The sequence below is a fragment of the Hyperolius riggenbachi genome, chromosome 9 (genome assembly GCF_040937935.1).
Source record: "Hyperolius riggenbachi isolate aHypRig1 chromosome 9, aHypRig1.pri, whole genome shotgun sequence".
NCBI lineage: Eukaryota > Metazoa > Chordata > Amphibia > Anura > Hyperoliidae > Hyperolius > Hyperolius riggenbachi.
The window spans coordinates 86,993,926-87,010,151 of record NC_090654.1 but is presented as its reverse complement, the minus strand read 5'-3'; the positions used below and the strand labels follow the sequence as shown (position 1 = coordinate 87,010,151).

General features: G+C 43.1%; 2 protein-coding genes across 4 annotated transcripts in view; one reads left to right on the top strand and one right to left on the bottom strand.

Moving 5' to 3' along the window:
- The window catches only part of WBP11 (WW domain binding protein 11), a 28,058-nt gene extending 21,716 nt beyond the window's left edge, over window positions 1-6,342 (top strand). For both annotated transcript variants that reach the window (XM_068253157.1, XM_068253155.1), the window contains exons 11-12: window positions 785-958; window positions 5,678-6,342. In XM_068253157.1, coding sequence (XP_068109258.1) covers window positions 785-958; window positions 5,678-6,105 — 602 coding nt within the window. In that variant the 3' untranslated portion in view covers window positions 6,106-6,342. The remainder of the gene's footprint in view (window positions 1-784; window positions 959-5,677) is intronic.
- An 8,340-nt stretch (window positions 6,343-14,682) lies between these two features.
- Window positions 14,683-16,226, bottom strand: part of LOC137532542 (uncharacterized) — an 81,781-nt gene continuing 80,237 nt past the window's right edge. For both annotated transcript variants that reach the window (XM_068253153.1, XM_068253154.1), the window contains one exon: window positions 14,683-15,394. In XM_068253153.1, coding sequence (XP_068109254.1) covers window positions 14,787-15,394 — 608 coding nt within the window. In that variant the 3' untranslated portion in view covers window positions 14,683-14,786. The remainder of the gene's footprint in view (window positions 15,395-16,226) is intronic.

Genomic DNA, 16,226 nt, shown 5'->3' with positions numbered 1-16,226 from the left:
TTTTTCCTGGTTTCTGAGGAAAAGTGGGTACCTCAGCTTAAACCCGAGTATACGTACTGTTGTATGTCATCTGAGAAACTTATTTTATGAGTTAATAACTATATAAAAGGAAAAAAAATATTGGGATGGCTTCCACTTCCTTTAAAACCCTGTAAAAAGAATTCCGGGTGTACAGCCTTCCATTTTTAATACCTGAAGGTACCTGAATCAATTTTTACTTATAAAATTAGATACTTACCTCAGTAGTAGGAAGCCTCTGGATAGTGCAAGCTTACAATGTACGAGTGTATTCATACTGGGCATGCGCATGTTCTTGTGCATGCACAGAACAGATACAAGCATACAGGGATAGGAACGAGGCAGGGAAGGAGAAGAGTTCTGCACGGAGCGTTAGGTATGAGGATGAATTGGGAAGCCGCTGGACCATCCAGAGGCTTCCCACGACTGAGCTAAGTATCTAACTTTTAAACTCGTTCCTTACAGATTTTGTTTAATTTCCAATGCAGTGTTTTGAAGGCAGGGAACTGTACGCATAGTGTATGGTGTATGTTTTTTAGGTAGTGTTGCCTTTAGTAGCCACCTGCAGTAATGCAGCTGTGTAATACGGGTGACCACTATGTTGGAACCACGGGAAAACATGAATAGATTTATAGTTCCGTATGAAAGGAATATCCTCTGCTACTATTTATATGTATGTTGATTAATTTAATGTTACTATAGATAATAATTGCATGTGGAGTGCAGACAGGAAGGTTGTATGTGAATAATTTGTATTTTGTTTTAGGTGCACCTCCATTCCTGAGACCACCTGGTCTTCGTGGACCACCACCACGTCTCTTACCTCCAGGACCTCCCCCAGGCCGTCCTCCTGGCCCTCCCCCAGGCCCACCTCCAGGATTACCACCAGGTCCTCCCCCACGTGGTCCCCCTCCTCGCCTGCCCCCTCCTGCACCCCCAGGTAATTTGTACTGCTGAACCCAGAGGTATCACCCTCTGGGTGTGTCTTTAAGCTTGTTGAATGTGGGGGGTGATTTTATGTATTTAAATGTTTAATCATAGCATGAATCTATACTCAAAGGTTTAGGGACACCTGAAGCTAGAGGGATATGGAAGCTGCCATATTTATTTCCTTTTAAGCAATGCTAGTTGCCTGGCTGTCCTGCTGATCCTCTGCCTCTAATTCTTTTAGCTATAGACCCTGAGCAAGCATGCAGCAGATCAGGTGTTTCTGACAAGATTAGCTGCATGCTTGTTTCTGGTGTGATTTAGACACTACTGAGCCAAATAGATCAGCAAGGCTGCCAGGCAATTGATATTGTTTAAAAGGAAATAAATATGTCCGCCTCCATATTCTCACTTTAGTTGTCCTTTATTGGATTTGATCAAACCAACAAAGCATGTTTGCTGACATGTTTTGAATGCACAATGGTCCTTAAAGATTTGTACACGTTTGGAACATTGTGTGGAACCCCACTTCTTCAATTTTTCTAGAGATCTGTGCTGTCAGATTTGATGCCCAAGCATGGGCATTCACAATGCTTTTCACAAACACCACCGACCAATTGAATCCACTCCGTCATCTGCCAATTGTCGTCCCTCTGCCCCCTCCATAGCAAGAGCCTCAAGGCTAGGGATGTGTCTACAGCATCGTTCTCAGAATTCTCTGAGGCATCGTTTTCTGATCAATGGTTGACAATTCTCGAATGTGTATACTTAGCTTAACTCGCATGGTCTGTGTGTGCTGTTAAGCTTTATTGAAGGTCATGTCCACCTGCAGTTGTTGCCATATGACAGCGTTATTCATACAGCAACAAATGCAGGTGAACTAGTGGCGTACCTACTATAAGGCTGCAGGTGCTCACAGCACCGGGTGTAGCCATGGTTTGGGGTGCCGCTGTGGTGCTCAGTCACTGTGTTCTTCCACCTGGAACTTTTTTCATAATTTGGGCAACATTCGGGAAAATAGCAGCAGGCAGTGCAGGGGACTGTACTACTTCCTGCACTAGATGTGGAAACCCTCCCCCTTCCTGTTCTATGGGCAATGTGTCCCCTCGCTCTTTACACACAGCCTGCGGTGAGTGAATGTTTGGAGCAGCAGGGTGACTAGAGAGAATGCTTGCTGTGCTACAGCTAGGACATTAGCAGGGAGAGGTGGCAGGATGTGTTTAGTGCTTCAGAAGTTGCCTGTCATTAGTAGCCATGTGCACTGGTTGCTGTAATACCAGAATGCCCTAGACTATTGATTATTTATCCTGATCACAGTAATTAATCAATAATGCAAGGCAGTCTGCTGTTGCAGAAGCCAGTGATACAGGTACTGACAGCCGACTTCTGTAGTGAGCAGAGAAGCAAGCTCCAGGCAGTTTAGATTAGCTTGACTGCAGGTAATCTTATCTCTTTTTCCAGCTCCCCCTCCCACCCTGTTGTCTTTCCCATGACCCTTTCCTCTTTTCAGATTTTAGTGGCTTCTTTTAACAGCATGTCCCTACCAAACAGCACTAGTGATGTCTGCAGTATTGGTGAGAGGTCTTCCTGCCGTTTCTCCTCTCCCACCAGGCTCTGTGTCTTGTGCCTCTACCTCTTTACCCCTGCCCCTCCTCCTATACATCCCCCTCTTTCGTGTGTCCCCCTTTTCTGACTGTCCTCAGAGGAGCTCACAATCTAATTGTGCCTTAGTCACAGTGTAATGTTCTACCATATCATCATTATTATGTATTTATATAGCACTGATATCTTCTGCAGCACTGTATAGAATACAGAGTTTTATAACGGTTAGCTCCATTCACATGCTCGGCTTCCCCAATCCATCAACCCTCCCATCAAAAAAAAAATGTTGGGGGGGGGGGGGGGGTGTCTGTAAATCAGCACCGGGTGTCAAATTCCCTAGGTACGCCACTGAGGTGAACCTAGACTTCAGTAAACCTGGAGAACCCGGAGCACAGAGTGAGTAAGAGATACACAGGGACAACTGCATTCTGCCTGTAAACTAGTACCCACAGCAAGCAGCCTGTGCCTGTTTGTCTTGTGCCTGCCTTTATTATGAGAATACATACATTTTTTATGTTGCAGTAGCAGGAGTCATCCATGGGACATAACCCTTTTTCCCATACAAAGTGGAAGACTAATCAATGACAAGTTGTAGACTTCATTAGTTTTAGTAAAATTATTGTTCCACAATACCATAAAATATTTGATTTTTTTTTTTTTTTTTTTTTATAAAATGGAATGGTGTAAAATAGATTAAAGGGAACCTAAACTGAGATGGATGTTTCCTTCTAAACAATACCAGTTGCCTGGCAGTGCTGCTGATCTCTTTGGCTGTAGTAGTGGCTGGATCACACACCTGAAACAAGCATGCAGCTAATCCAGTATGACTTCAGTCAGAACACCTGGTATGCATGCTTGTTGAGGGGCTGTGGCTAAAAGTATTAGAGATACAGGAGTTAGGCAACTGGTATTATTTTAGAAGGAAAAATCCATATCCTTCTCAGTTTAGGTTCCCTTCAAAGAAATCACTTGGGTCTGCAAATGCAAAAAAATTGAGTTTTTGATCATTTTTTTTTCAAAATTAGGTAAAATTGGAAAAATTATCAGACGTGTGGGATACATTGCTCAGATTCAAAAGTTTTAAAATTAAAGCGGAATATAACCCTGCATTTCAACTTTGCTCTAAAACATTATTTACAGTATATTATATGCAACCAGCATTTTTTTTTTTACTAGACCAGCATTGGATGGGTTACACAGGGCTTTAAAGTCCCTAGAGATTTCTGCAGACGCATCCGAACTTCAGTTAGATACTTTTTGTTTACAAATATGTATCTTTTAAGTGTTTATTGTGACTCATCTCTCTCACTGAGAAGGAGCTTGGAGGACAGCCAAAGAGTGTGTAACTGTTTATCAATAGATACATCTAACTAAATAGAATGTAACTATCTGAACGTCTGCACGGAACTTAAAACCTCTGTGTTTAACCCTTCCAATGCTGGTCTAGTAAAAAAAAAAATGCTTTTTGCATATAATATGCTGTAAATAATGTTTTAGAGCAAAGTTGAAATGCAGGGTTATATTCCGCTTTAATCAGTAACGTTTATTGTAATTCTTGAATTTAGATGTATTGATTGCCTGTGCTTGGGAGTCCTCTGAAATTGTGCAAATTGTGTGTATTCGGAGGTCTGATAGAACCTACGCATTTAATGGGATGTACACTGTAGGGAGGGAACAACTCAGCACTTAGTACATATTGCTGGGGGTAGGGGGCCTCAGCCTGCATCTGTTGCATGTGTAGCAAAATTCTTCACCCCAGAAAAAAACACCCGTATCTTGGCACGTGACACTAAGCTGAAGGACATGCAGCTGGTTGTAAGCAACGGAAAACAAATGTCAAAGCACTGTACTGAAAGGCAGAGCGGGCACTTGTCACTCAAACCGCTTTATTTTCTATCTTCATGCTACAAATGATACAAGGACATCACAGATATGACATCAAACCTGAAATGGTGCTGGTGCTGGGGTGTACAGGGTGCTGGTGACCAGGGAAGTAGATGGACGGCACTACAGCCATTCCACGCCAGGCCGGCGCTTGTGTGCGTGTCCAATGTGGCGCCGGCCTGGCGTGAAACGGCTGTAGTGCCGTCCATCTACTTCCCTGGTCACCAGCACCCTGTACACCCCAGCACCAGCACCATTTCAGGTGTGAGGTCATATTTGTGATTGATGTCCTTGTATCATTTGTGGCATGAAAATGGAAAATAAAGCGGTTTGAGTGACAAGTGCCCGCTCTGCCTTTCAGTGCATTTAATGGGATGTTTGTCCTACAGACTCAATTCATTATATTAAATGTATTCCAAAGCCCACTTCAAAATGATAAGAAAATTGCATTTGCCTTTTGATTTGGTTGAAACCTTATGTCATTAAAGTGGATCCGAGATAAACATTTACTCATTGCATAATTGTGTTCCTAACATATATAGTTTATTATTATTATTATATATAGTATTTATAAAGCGCCAACATATTACGCAGCGCTGGATAATAAATAGGGATACATACATTGCAACAAGGGGTGACAGACAGAGAGGTAGCAAACGGTTATACAACATAGCACAAGGTTATACATGCAATCTGGGTATAAAATGCGTTTTACAGAGACCCAGCAAAACAAGTCTAAGTTAGTCCATGAGAAGGGTGTCATTTCTGGGGTTGCAAGATTAAGAAGGACACGCTAAGGGAAGGGGGAGGTCCTGCCAAAGGCTTACAAACTAAAGGGTGGTATAGGGCATTCCTCAAGCCAAATACCTTTTTTTGTTTTGTTTTAATACTCCAATTCCCTATAAACTGAACAAGCCTCGCCCACAGCTTCTTAGATTGCCTTGGCACTGTAGCAAGGGCTTATGGGAGCTCAGTCTCAGCAGGAGGAGGTGGTGGTTACTAGCCAGAGATTTCAGAGGCAGAGGGGAACAGAACATGGCTGCCCTCAGTGTATCACAGGAATAAATAATCATAAACTATTGAAGCTGTTTGCAGCTAGATTTGCTGTGTAAACTATCTAAACTTTAGATTAGATAGATAGATATATCTATCTATCTATATAAGAGTTTACTTGTTATAGTTAGTTTTTCATTTCGCATCCGCTTCAAGGTTATTTTTATGAATATTTTCCTTTTGCTTCCTGCAGGTTTGCCCCCTCCTCCTCGCCCCATGATTCGACCGCCTATGGTACCCCCACCTGGAACTGCCCCCCCTGGAATCTATCCACCTACCCCACTGGCCAACCCAGGTGTGTTGAGTGCACCACCCAGCTTGATCCAGAGACCCAAATCAGACGAAAGTGGAGCCACCATTGAGAAGAAGGCCACTGCCACTATTAGCGCCAAGCCACAGATCACCAACCCCAAAGCTGAAGTCACACGCTTTGTACCAACGACACTTCGTGTGCGCAGGGAGAACAAGGCTGCAGCTGCCGTACAGTCAGTAAAGAAACCAGAGGAGGAAGCACCCAGGCCGCTGCCTAAGCCCGGACCCAAAATGGGAACACCAATGCCTGTGCAAACCAAGGACGATATGTATGAAGCATTCATGAAAGAGATGGAAGGACTTCTGTAAAGATCATCCTGTAGCAGAAATGTAGTTTTCGTTTACAAATTGTCCCATCTAAGTTTATCAAATTTTTGAACAGTAAAGATTATGTCGACCATCTGTGTTCCCACCATCTGTACAGACTGTCTTGTTTGGATTGTCTACTGAGATGCCATTTTGTCTCCAGCTTGTAGATGTCACATGTCCATTGCAAGATATTTTTTTTTATGTTCTGCTGTATTAAAACCAGTGTGTTTTAAATGGCTTGCCCGCAGCTGTAGATTCTTCCTTTTTGTGGAGTCTGATTTGATTGATTGCTATAAGGTCTACCCCATTTTTTTTCTATTAAGTATAGGTATTAAACTTTAGATGGCTCAAGTAATTATGGCTGTCAGCTTGATTCCAGATCTTCTATCTCCTGTTTTGACGAGATGTCCACAGCAGATTTTTCACGTGGTTGTCTTAGTGAGTTTTCTTCTCCTTTTCCTCTTCTCTCCTTTAGAACAGTACATGAAGCTCAGTTGAACATGCATGGACTGCCAGAAGTTGGCTGAAATGAACGTGAAGGATCATTTTGACCCGTAGTAACTTAAAGACTTAAGCCCCTACAGATACCGTCTTATTGTCCCACAGCCTTTGTCCAAGATTGTACGTAACGAGAATAGGAAAACAGTATTGGAGACTTAAAAGGTGAAGGAGGCAAAACGAGCCTTATTTGTCCAGCAACTATGGTGGAGACTGTAAGTAGCTTTGATATAGAAGTCACAGCTGCGACTGGGCCCGTTCTTCAGGGGGCTTGCAGAGCCTTCTTCCAAGTGCCGCTGTTGTGATTACTAATCATTCAGTGTTCTCCCCAGGCTCTTTTAGGTGGGTGCTCCACCCGGCTAGTTTTGGTGAGCACCCGGCTGTCATCGGCTCACCTCCTCCTATGCTGTAAACAGAGTTATGCAGAGAAGCCCCAGCCCTGTATTCTCTCATCTCACCCCACCCGGGCTACTTCTTTATGCCACCCGGCTGGAAAAAATGTCTGGTGAGAACACGGCTCATTGGTGTCCTGCTTTATTACTCTGCTAATACGAAGGGCTCTTTCACGCTTGTTTTTGTAAAAATCTACAAACTTCCATTTTTGACCTTATTTAGCCCAAGATAGCTTATAGCTACACTACCTGTGTGACTTAATGCCAAGGCAGCGGTCAGGGAGAAATGCGCTCTTTGGGAGAGCATGTCATTGGTGGGAGTGGTTTTTGCTTGTGATGTCAGAGCCTGATAACAAGTTGAGAGTGTGCGTGGAGAGGGCAAAGATTAATGTGGACCTGAACTCATGCACGGGACACAAGGGAAACACAGATGAAACCACCCTGTTGGTGTTTAGAGTGAAGAGACTGTCTAATTCCCCCTGAGCTACAATTGTAATTTGAACTCTCAACTATGTCAGCACTGGAATCTGTAGCTTTAGCTAGTTCATAAACACAGGATTTTAACCCTTTGTCTGCTTTCATGAAAGTAGGAAGTAGACACACTGCAGATTTATTGCAGGGGACCTGTGGGCTGTAACAATAGTTTTTGCTTTAAAGGTTATTATGCTGCTGCTTAGCTTTTAGAGATGAGAGGAAGTTCACCTCCTGTGTGCTCCAGCCTTAGACTTCAGTTTAAGAGAATGGTCAGAGCAAGAGATGTCTTAAAGCTGCAGATGTCCTAGATTTTTTGTAAAGCTGTATATGGGACTTATGCCATTGCTCAAACAAGATTCATGTTTGATGCAGCTGTTTCCAAGACATTCCCTTTAAAAAAAATAAGTCACATGACCCAGCGATCTGTGCATAGGGGTGTAGTGCTGCAATCTAAGTGGGAGTTACTTGTTAAAGGACACCTGAAGTGAGTGGGATATGGAGGTTACCCCATTTATTTCCTTTTAAACAATACTAATTGCCTAGTGTCCTGCTGATCTTTCATATAGCAGTGTCTGAATAATGGACCTGAAACAAGCATACGACAACATTTCATGTGCATACTTGTTCAGGGCTCTATGGCTAAAAATATTAGAGGCAGAGGATTGACATCCAGGCAATTTGCATTGTTTAAAAGGAAATAAAAGTTGATACAGGATTATGCAAATGCATGCACCTTGAAATTGGACCAAGCAAGTCCCATAAAGCTGGAATTTGATTAGTCTATTTTCAAGCTGCATAAATTTGCATACAAAAATTTGCATTATCCTGCATCACATAGGGATTATTTGCATCTCTTTTACCTTCCCTACCGAACCATTACCTGACTTGAAATATGAAACTTCAAAAGTAAAAACAATGATTACAGAGTTCAAGGAAAGTCCTATCTAATGCCTAGTATAGTCCTGGCCAAATGTTTTGAGAATGTCAAAAATATTAGTTTTCACAAACTGCTTTTAGTCTTTGTTTCAGTTGTTTGTGATGTACTGAAATATAATTATAAGCACTTCATATGTTTCAAAGGCTTTTATTGACAATTACATGAGATTTATGCAAAGAGTCAGTATTTGCAGTGTTGGTTCTTTTTCAGGACCTCTGCAATTGGACTGGGCATGATCTCAATCAACTTCTGGGCCAAATCCTGACTGATAGCAACCCATTCTTTCATAATCACTTCTTTGAGTTTCTCAGAATTAGTTGATTTTTGTTTGTCCACTCGCCTCTTGAAGAATGACCACAAGTTCTCAATGGAATTAAGATCTGGAGAGTTTCCAGGCCATGAACCCAAAATTTCAATGTTTTGGTCCCCAAGCCACTTAGTTATCACTTTTGCCTTATGACACGGTGCTCCATCGTGCTGGAAAATGCAATATTCTCCACCAAACTGTTATTGTATTGTTGTAAGAAGTTGCTGTTGGAGGGTGTTTTTGTACCATTCTTTATTCAGGGCTGTGTTTTTTGGCAAAATTGTGTGTGAGCCCACTCACTTGGATGAGAAGCAACTCCACACATGAATGGTCTCAGGATGCTTTACTGTTGGCATGACACAGGACTGATGGTAGCACTCACATTTTCTTCTCCTGACGAGCCTTTTTCCAGATGCCCCAAACAATCGGAAAGGGGCTTCATTGGAGAATATGACTTTGCCCCAGTCCTCAGCAGTCCATTCACCATACTTTCTGCAGAAGATCAATCTGTCCCTGATGTTTTTTTTGGGAGAAGTGGCTTCTTTGCTGCCCTTGTTGACACCAGGCCATCTTCCAAAAGTCTTCGCCTCACTGTGCGTGCGGATGCACTCACACCTGCCTGCTGCTATTCCTGAGCAACCTCTGCCCTGGTTGCACTCCGAGCTGAATCCTCTTTAGAAGACGATCCTGGCACTTGCTGGACTTTCGTGGATGCCCTGAAGCCTTCTTAACAAGAACTGAACCTCTTTCTTTGAAGTTCTTGATGATTCTATAAATTGTTGATTTAGGTGCAATCTTAGTAGCCACAATATCCTTGTCTGTGAAGCCATTTTTATGCAACGCAATGATGGCTGCATGCGTTTCTTTGCTGGTCACCATGGTTAACAATGGAAGATCAATGATTTCAAGCATCACCCTGCTTTTAACATGTCAAGTGTGCTATTCTAACCCAATCAGCCTGACCTAATGATCTCCAGCCTTGTGCTCGTCAACATTCTCACCTGAGTTAACAAGACGATTACTGAAATTATCTCAGCAGGTGCTTTAATGACAGCAATGAAATGCAGTGGAAAGGGTTTTTGGGGGGATTCAGTCAAAGAAGGACTATACAATTCATATGAACACTCTTCATAACATTCTGGAGTATATGCAAATTGCTATTATAAAGACTTAAGCACCAACTTTTCAAATTTCCAATATTTTTTACAGTCTCAAAACTTTTGGCCAGGACTGTACACACCATACAATTTTCTGTAAGATTTTCTGTAATTAGATTTTCTGTAAAGTACTGGTAGAGGCTGGTCATTATCTCTGGTGCATTGTCTTCTGGTTATCTTTGTTGAGTAGAACAATGCCTAATTATGCTGGAAATACACTATACAAAGAACCAGAAGACAATGCACCAGTTATAATGACCACTCTCTACAGAAAAGGTGGCCATACACTGGTCGATTTGCCTTTAGATTTGACCAACAGATATATCCCTCTCTGATCGAATCTGATCAGAGATGGATCGTATGGCTGCCTTTACTGCAAACAGATTGTGAATCGATTTCAGCATGAAACTGATCACAATCTGTGGTGGTGGTGCTGCTGCTGCCCCCCCCCCCCCCCCCCCCCCCATACATTACCTGCTCCGCCCGCGCGTGTCACCGATGTCTTCTTCTCCGCTGGGTTCTGGCTGGCTTCACTTCTTTCTGTCCAGGGAAGTTTAAACAGTAGAGAGCGCTCTACTGTTTAAACTTCCTGCCGGGACAGGAAGAAGTGAAGCTTGCTGGACTCGGAACCCAGCGCGGAGACGGAGCAGGTAATGTATTGCCTCGGTCGTCGGGCATTCGAACACCGCTATCAACGCACTCCCGACCCGCCGGCGATCGAGTAAAATCTTCCGCACGGACGGCTAGCCGGGAATGATTGATTTGACGGAAATCAATAGTTAGCGTTTGCGCAACAATTTCACAGCAGGTTCGATCACAGTGATTGAATCTGCTGTATATCAGCAGGAAAATCGTTAGGTGTATGGGCCCCTTAACAGATTTTTCTGTAGAGACTGATCATTATTTCTGGTGCATTGTCTTCTGGTTATCTCCTGCTGAGTAGAACAATGCCCAATTGCTCGGCAGATATATGGTTAGATAGATAATTTCCAACATGTTGGAAATTATCTATCTGGCAGGTAAATCTTACAGAAAATTGTATGGTGTGTACTAGGCATTAGATTAGGAATTAAGATACAATTGTCTATCTCATCAGTTTGCATTCAGTTCAGATTTGCTTTACAGGACACTTTAAAGCGGGATTGTCACCATAAAAATAAAATTTCAACAGCAACTGGTCTGAGTGTATTAAGTGATAAAGATGCTAATCCTGCTTTCAAAACTTTTTCTGCTGTTTGGAGTTATCACATACCTTAGGAGCACTGGCCCTTTAAAGGGAACCAGAGACGAGGGGATCCTTAAAAATTAAAAAGAGTTTATACATACCTGGGGCTTCATTCAGCCCCATAAGCCTGGATCGCTCCCACGCCGCCATCCTCCGCTGCCTCTATCGCCGGTACCGGGTCCCGTCACTTCCGCCAGACGCGACCAGTTGTACGCATGCAAAGGGGCTCCTTCCGGCTCTGTATGCATGCGCCTGCGCAGTACGGAGTGAGCGCACTGCGCAAAAATTATGGGACCCGGTACCGGCGGACAGAGGCAGCGGAGGATGGCGGCGTGGGAGCGATCCAGGCTTATGGGGCTGGAGGAAGCCCCAGGTATGTATAAATCCATTCTTCATCTCTGGTTCTCTTTAATAGCCATTGCCAAACAGTTGCATGCTGGGTGTTGTTTTTATCTATAATATATTCCTCCTTTTCCATTTATTTCACTGTCTAGCTCAGGCATGGGCAAACTTGGCCCTCCAGCTGTTGAGGAACTACAAGTCCCACAATGCATTGCAGGAGTCTGACAGCCATAGTCATGACTCATAAAGGCAAATGCATTGTGGGATTTGTAGTTCCTTAACAGGTGGAGGGCCAAGTCTGCCCATGCCTGGTCTAGCTGAAGCATAATCCTCTGCTCACTTGAGTTTACAAGCAAGGCTGAGGTGACTCCGTGATTGGAGGAGAAAAGAATAAAAAGTTAAGGGAAGAATGACATCAGTAATTAGCTTCAAACTGTGGGCAAAAGGCATGGTTCCCACCAGGAACAGAGTTCTCTTCATTTACTATATGATTCACTGAGATCAAAACGTGACAGTAGATAAATACTTGATCTTTTTACACGTGTTTTTTCCCCTGGCATAGTATGGCTAATCCTCCTGCTTTAACTGAGAAGGGATATGAAAGCTGCCACTTCATTCCTGTCGTTTGCGTCACAAAAAGTTACATCATCGGGCCTGGTGCGTTTGTAAATGCAGTTCAGAGTTTTAGATGAACAAAGGCCAAGGAGCTTGATAATGGAGCGACGCCTCGGAAACACTGTGCGTTGCTATGAACTGATGAAAGCTTCCTTCAAAAGGGCTATACATACTTCAGTGTAATTTTGCTATGCACTTAAATGGGTTATAGCATTTTAGAATAAAGACTGAATTTTAATATGGGGCAGGTCTTTGGAATCTTAAAGGGAAATTGAAGTGGGAGGAATACCAAGACTGGAATCTTCATTCGCTTATAAACAATGCCAGTTGCCTGGCTGTTATGCTAAGCTTTAGTTGTTCGGGAGTCAAAAACCCACAACGAGTGTGCAGCAGTGATACCAGACCAGAGTGAAAGCATCTGATCTGATGCTCATTCTGGGACAGTGACTTAGTATTAGAGGCAGAGCATCAACACAGAAGTCAGGCAACTGGCATTGCTTATTAGAGAATGAAGATGGTAGCCTCCATATTTCTTTCACTTCAGGGTCTCTTTAAAGTGATATTAAACAAAACAAAAAATCAAAACTGCCATTGATTATCTTGACTGCAGGTCAACAAAAAGTTTATGATGCTCTTTCAGGCCCTTTGCCAGGGGCGTAGCAATAGGGGTTACAGAGGTTACGACCGCATTGGGGCCCTTGTGCCAAAGGGCCAGCCCTCAACTACAGTATTAGCTCTCTATTGGTCCTGTGCTGTTAATAATCATGTCTATAGATACTTTGAATAGTGGTTATCATTAACAAACGGTTCCCTATCACCTTCTTGGACCTCTGACACTGTAGTTGCCATTGGCAGGTTTTGGAGCTCCATATCAATTATGTATGGAGTGCTTGGGGGGCCCCATTGTAAAACTTGCATCGGGGCCCACAGCTCCTTAGCTACGCCACTGCCCTTTGCACACTGCAAATCCTATTTCCGATTTGTGATTCTGATTTTCCCTGGATGCTATAAACACAAGAAGAAAAACGGCGAAAACACGCAGAATGCAATACCAATGAAACCTCCCTGGTGTTCTGGGTAAGGCGTACATAAGTATGCATTACCCTTTTTGTTAAATATTTTTTTTCCGCTTGCTGTAGCTAGCATATCGCTAGCTACAGCAGTACGCCACGCCGTCCGCATCCACCCTCCCAATCCCCGCTGACCAACTTACGCATCCGAGATCCCGCGAGAAGCGTGACTTCCTATCGTCACTTCTCCCTTCGCCATGGTGATGAACGGACATGACGTCATGACATCATGGGGAGCTCTAATCCTTCCCATTGCACAGCCTGGCGGTGATTCGCCAGGCTGCGCTAGGAATTTCGGGGGGGGGGGGCAGCCCCTGTAGCTGCGCATCGCGGCGGCGATCGGACAGAACTTGTAGCTAGCAAAGTGCTAGCTACATGTTCTGAAAAAAAAAGTAAGTAAAAAGACCCTCCAGGGGCTGAGCAATCCTCCTTGGCGGTATGGACGAGCTGAGCTCGTCCATACCGCCAAGAAGGTTACAAATTGCAAATTGAATTGCATGTTATGTGCAAGAGGCCTCATGCTCTCTCTTCCTGTTTAGTAGTGTCACAACCATTACATGCATGCATATAGGCAAATTATTCCATGACTGTGTGTGAATACTGAGGTCCGAGAATCTATCCAATAGCTTGTCTTGTCTTGGAGGTGAGCATTAATTTTACAACAAAGCACTAAACCGAGTACAGTACAGGTAAATTACATAACCAAACTAGTGTCCCATCGGACTTGACCTTTAATGTACTTAAAAAGTGACCAAAATCCAGTCACTCTCAACCACCTGTCGTTATTGCACGACTATAGGTGAATGAGTAATATTTGAAAATAACAGGTATTACTGACATATGAGAGGTCAGATAACAGTAGACTGGGTATGGTCAGTAGTAGGACACCACACTCCAAAATCTGCCAGTCAGTAGTCAGTATACCTTCACAGAAGGGCGTTGGTATTATCACTACCGTGTAGGTTTATACGGCTGTGGACCACGAACATAACCGTGGATCCTTACAGTATTATATATTGCCTGTGTACACCTTGCCAACTTAAACTTCAATGTGTGTCCTATCTGAGTGGGAATAGCTACACCCTGCACCGAACCTCACACACCTGCCAGTGTGAACTAGGTAGCAGGGGGGATCAGCAAAGACCTCCCAAAGACGGCACACATAGGTATACTGACTACTGACTGGCAGATTTTGGAGTGTGGTGTCCTACTACTGACCATACCCAGTCTACTGTTATCTGACCTCTCATATGTCAGTAATACCTGTTATTTTCAAATATTACTCATTCACCTATAGTCGTGCAATAACGACAGGTGGTTGAGAGTGACTGGATTTTGGTCACTTTTTAAGTACATTAAAGGTCAAGTCCGATGGGACACTAGTTTGTTTAGGTGAGCATTAAAGCAAGATAGATAGAGGCAAGAGCCATTCCTGGGACAAGTTGAAAAGATTTCTGCTAATAAGTCCCTCAGGAGGTTTCACAGGTCTTCAGACACCTGAAAAATGTTTTTTTTTGTGAACTAAAATAGCACTGCCAAATAAAAACACATTTTAACCCATTTATTAGACTTGAGAAATGAACGTATTTATTTTATTTATTCTGCGTTACACAAGGACTTGCAATGAACAAGGACTTACAATGACCTTGAGAAGTAGTAACCCCCTAATTAGTCTCCTCAACTTGCACACTGCCTTTCGTGGAATAGTTGAGCTCACTCCAGTCAAATATGTTTCCCTTTGGATTCTCCCTGCCTTTAAACATAGCCTTCAAACCTCTGAGAGACAGAACGCGATTCCACATTTTCACGTCTTTGATCTTTCCCACAAAGCTCTGCTCCTTATCAAAGTTGCCTCCAAGTGAGTCTTGGTCTTGCCCGAGCATGGCAATGCCACCATCACGTACAGTGTGCTGTTTACGGTATACCATGTTGGCTTTTCTTCTACCATTTACCCACAACTCGCAGCGCCCATTTTTCGATTCCCATGTCAAGCACATGTGGTTCCACGCCTTTTTATTTTTCACTTGAGGGAACATTAAGCCTTCTCCACTCATATAGAGTCCGATTTTTCCATTGGATTCCAACCACAGATTCAACTCATCAAAGTATAAAGTGCGGTAAGAGAATAAGATGGTTTCTCTGTTATTGGGGACATCCAAAGACACTCTCATGCAGAAGGTGAAGGCATTTAATCGCAGGGGAATAGCTGGGGCCAAGGTAATGTAGGTGTCCTCACTTTCTTTTGGGAACAAGAAGTATTTGCCTGTAAGATCTAATTAAAAAAAACAATCATTGAGGACATCACCATAAAATGATTTCTTGCAAAAATATAGAAAATTATTTATTTTTTATTGATTTAAGTATTTATAGTATCAGCATCGTATATATTTTTTGTAATAGTTTTCTAAAGGTTGTTGGAAAAAATGATTGTCTAGTTTGGGTCAGCTATGCCTGCGTGCCACAAGGCATCTTATGTCCCAGTTTAGTTTCTGTATCTTCCGCATTTTGAGTTTAACTAAATGTAGCAGTTTTATGTGCAAAATCAGTGGATCAAGTGTTCAATGTTCGCTTATTCTGCCAAGAATTAGACTAGACCATTTTTTGTTTAGTTAGCACTTTCAAAAGCGCTTGCTTTGAGCCCCACGAGGGACATTGGGCTTGATTCAGAAAGCCGTGCTAACTGATAGCATGGCCACGATATGCTTCACTCGCGGTTACCGCGCATAAAACTTTACGCAAGCTATAACACACGTTTGCGCACGTTCACGCGGCGCAACGCGTACTTTAGCGCACGTTGTGCCGCATGAATGCGCGCAAATGTTTGTTATAGTGCGCGTAAAGCATAGCGTGGCCGTGCTATCAGCTAGCGCGGCCGTGCTGAATCAAGCCCATTGTCTGCATGAATTTCGTATGTTCTTTCCACATTGACATTTCCCCCTACCCCACACACAAATACACACCTGTTAAACATGTATAGTTCTGTCATCTTCTGCAATACTACTGTATATAAATTACATAGTGATAAAACTATCTGTTTTTCATAGAAGCTCACAAATGATCATAGGCACCAATTCAATTCATTTTCTCCCAAGAGATAATTTTTC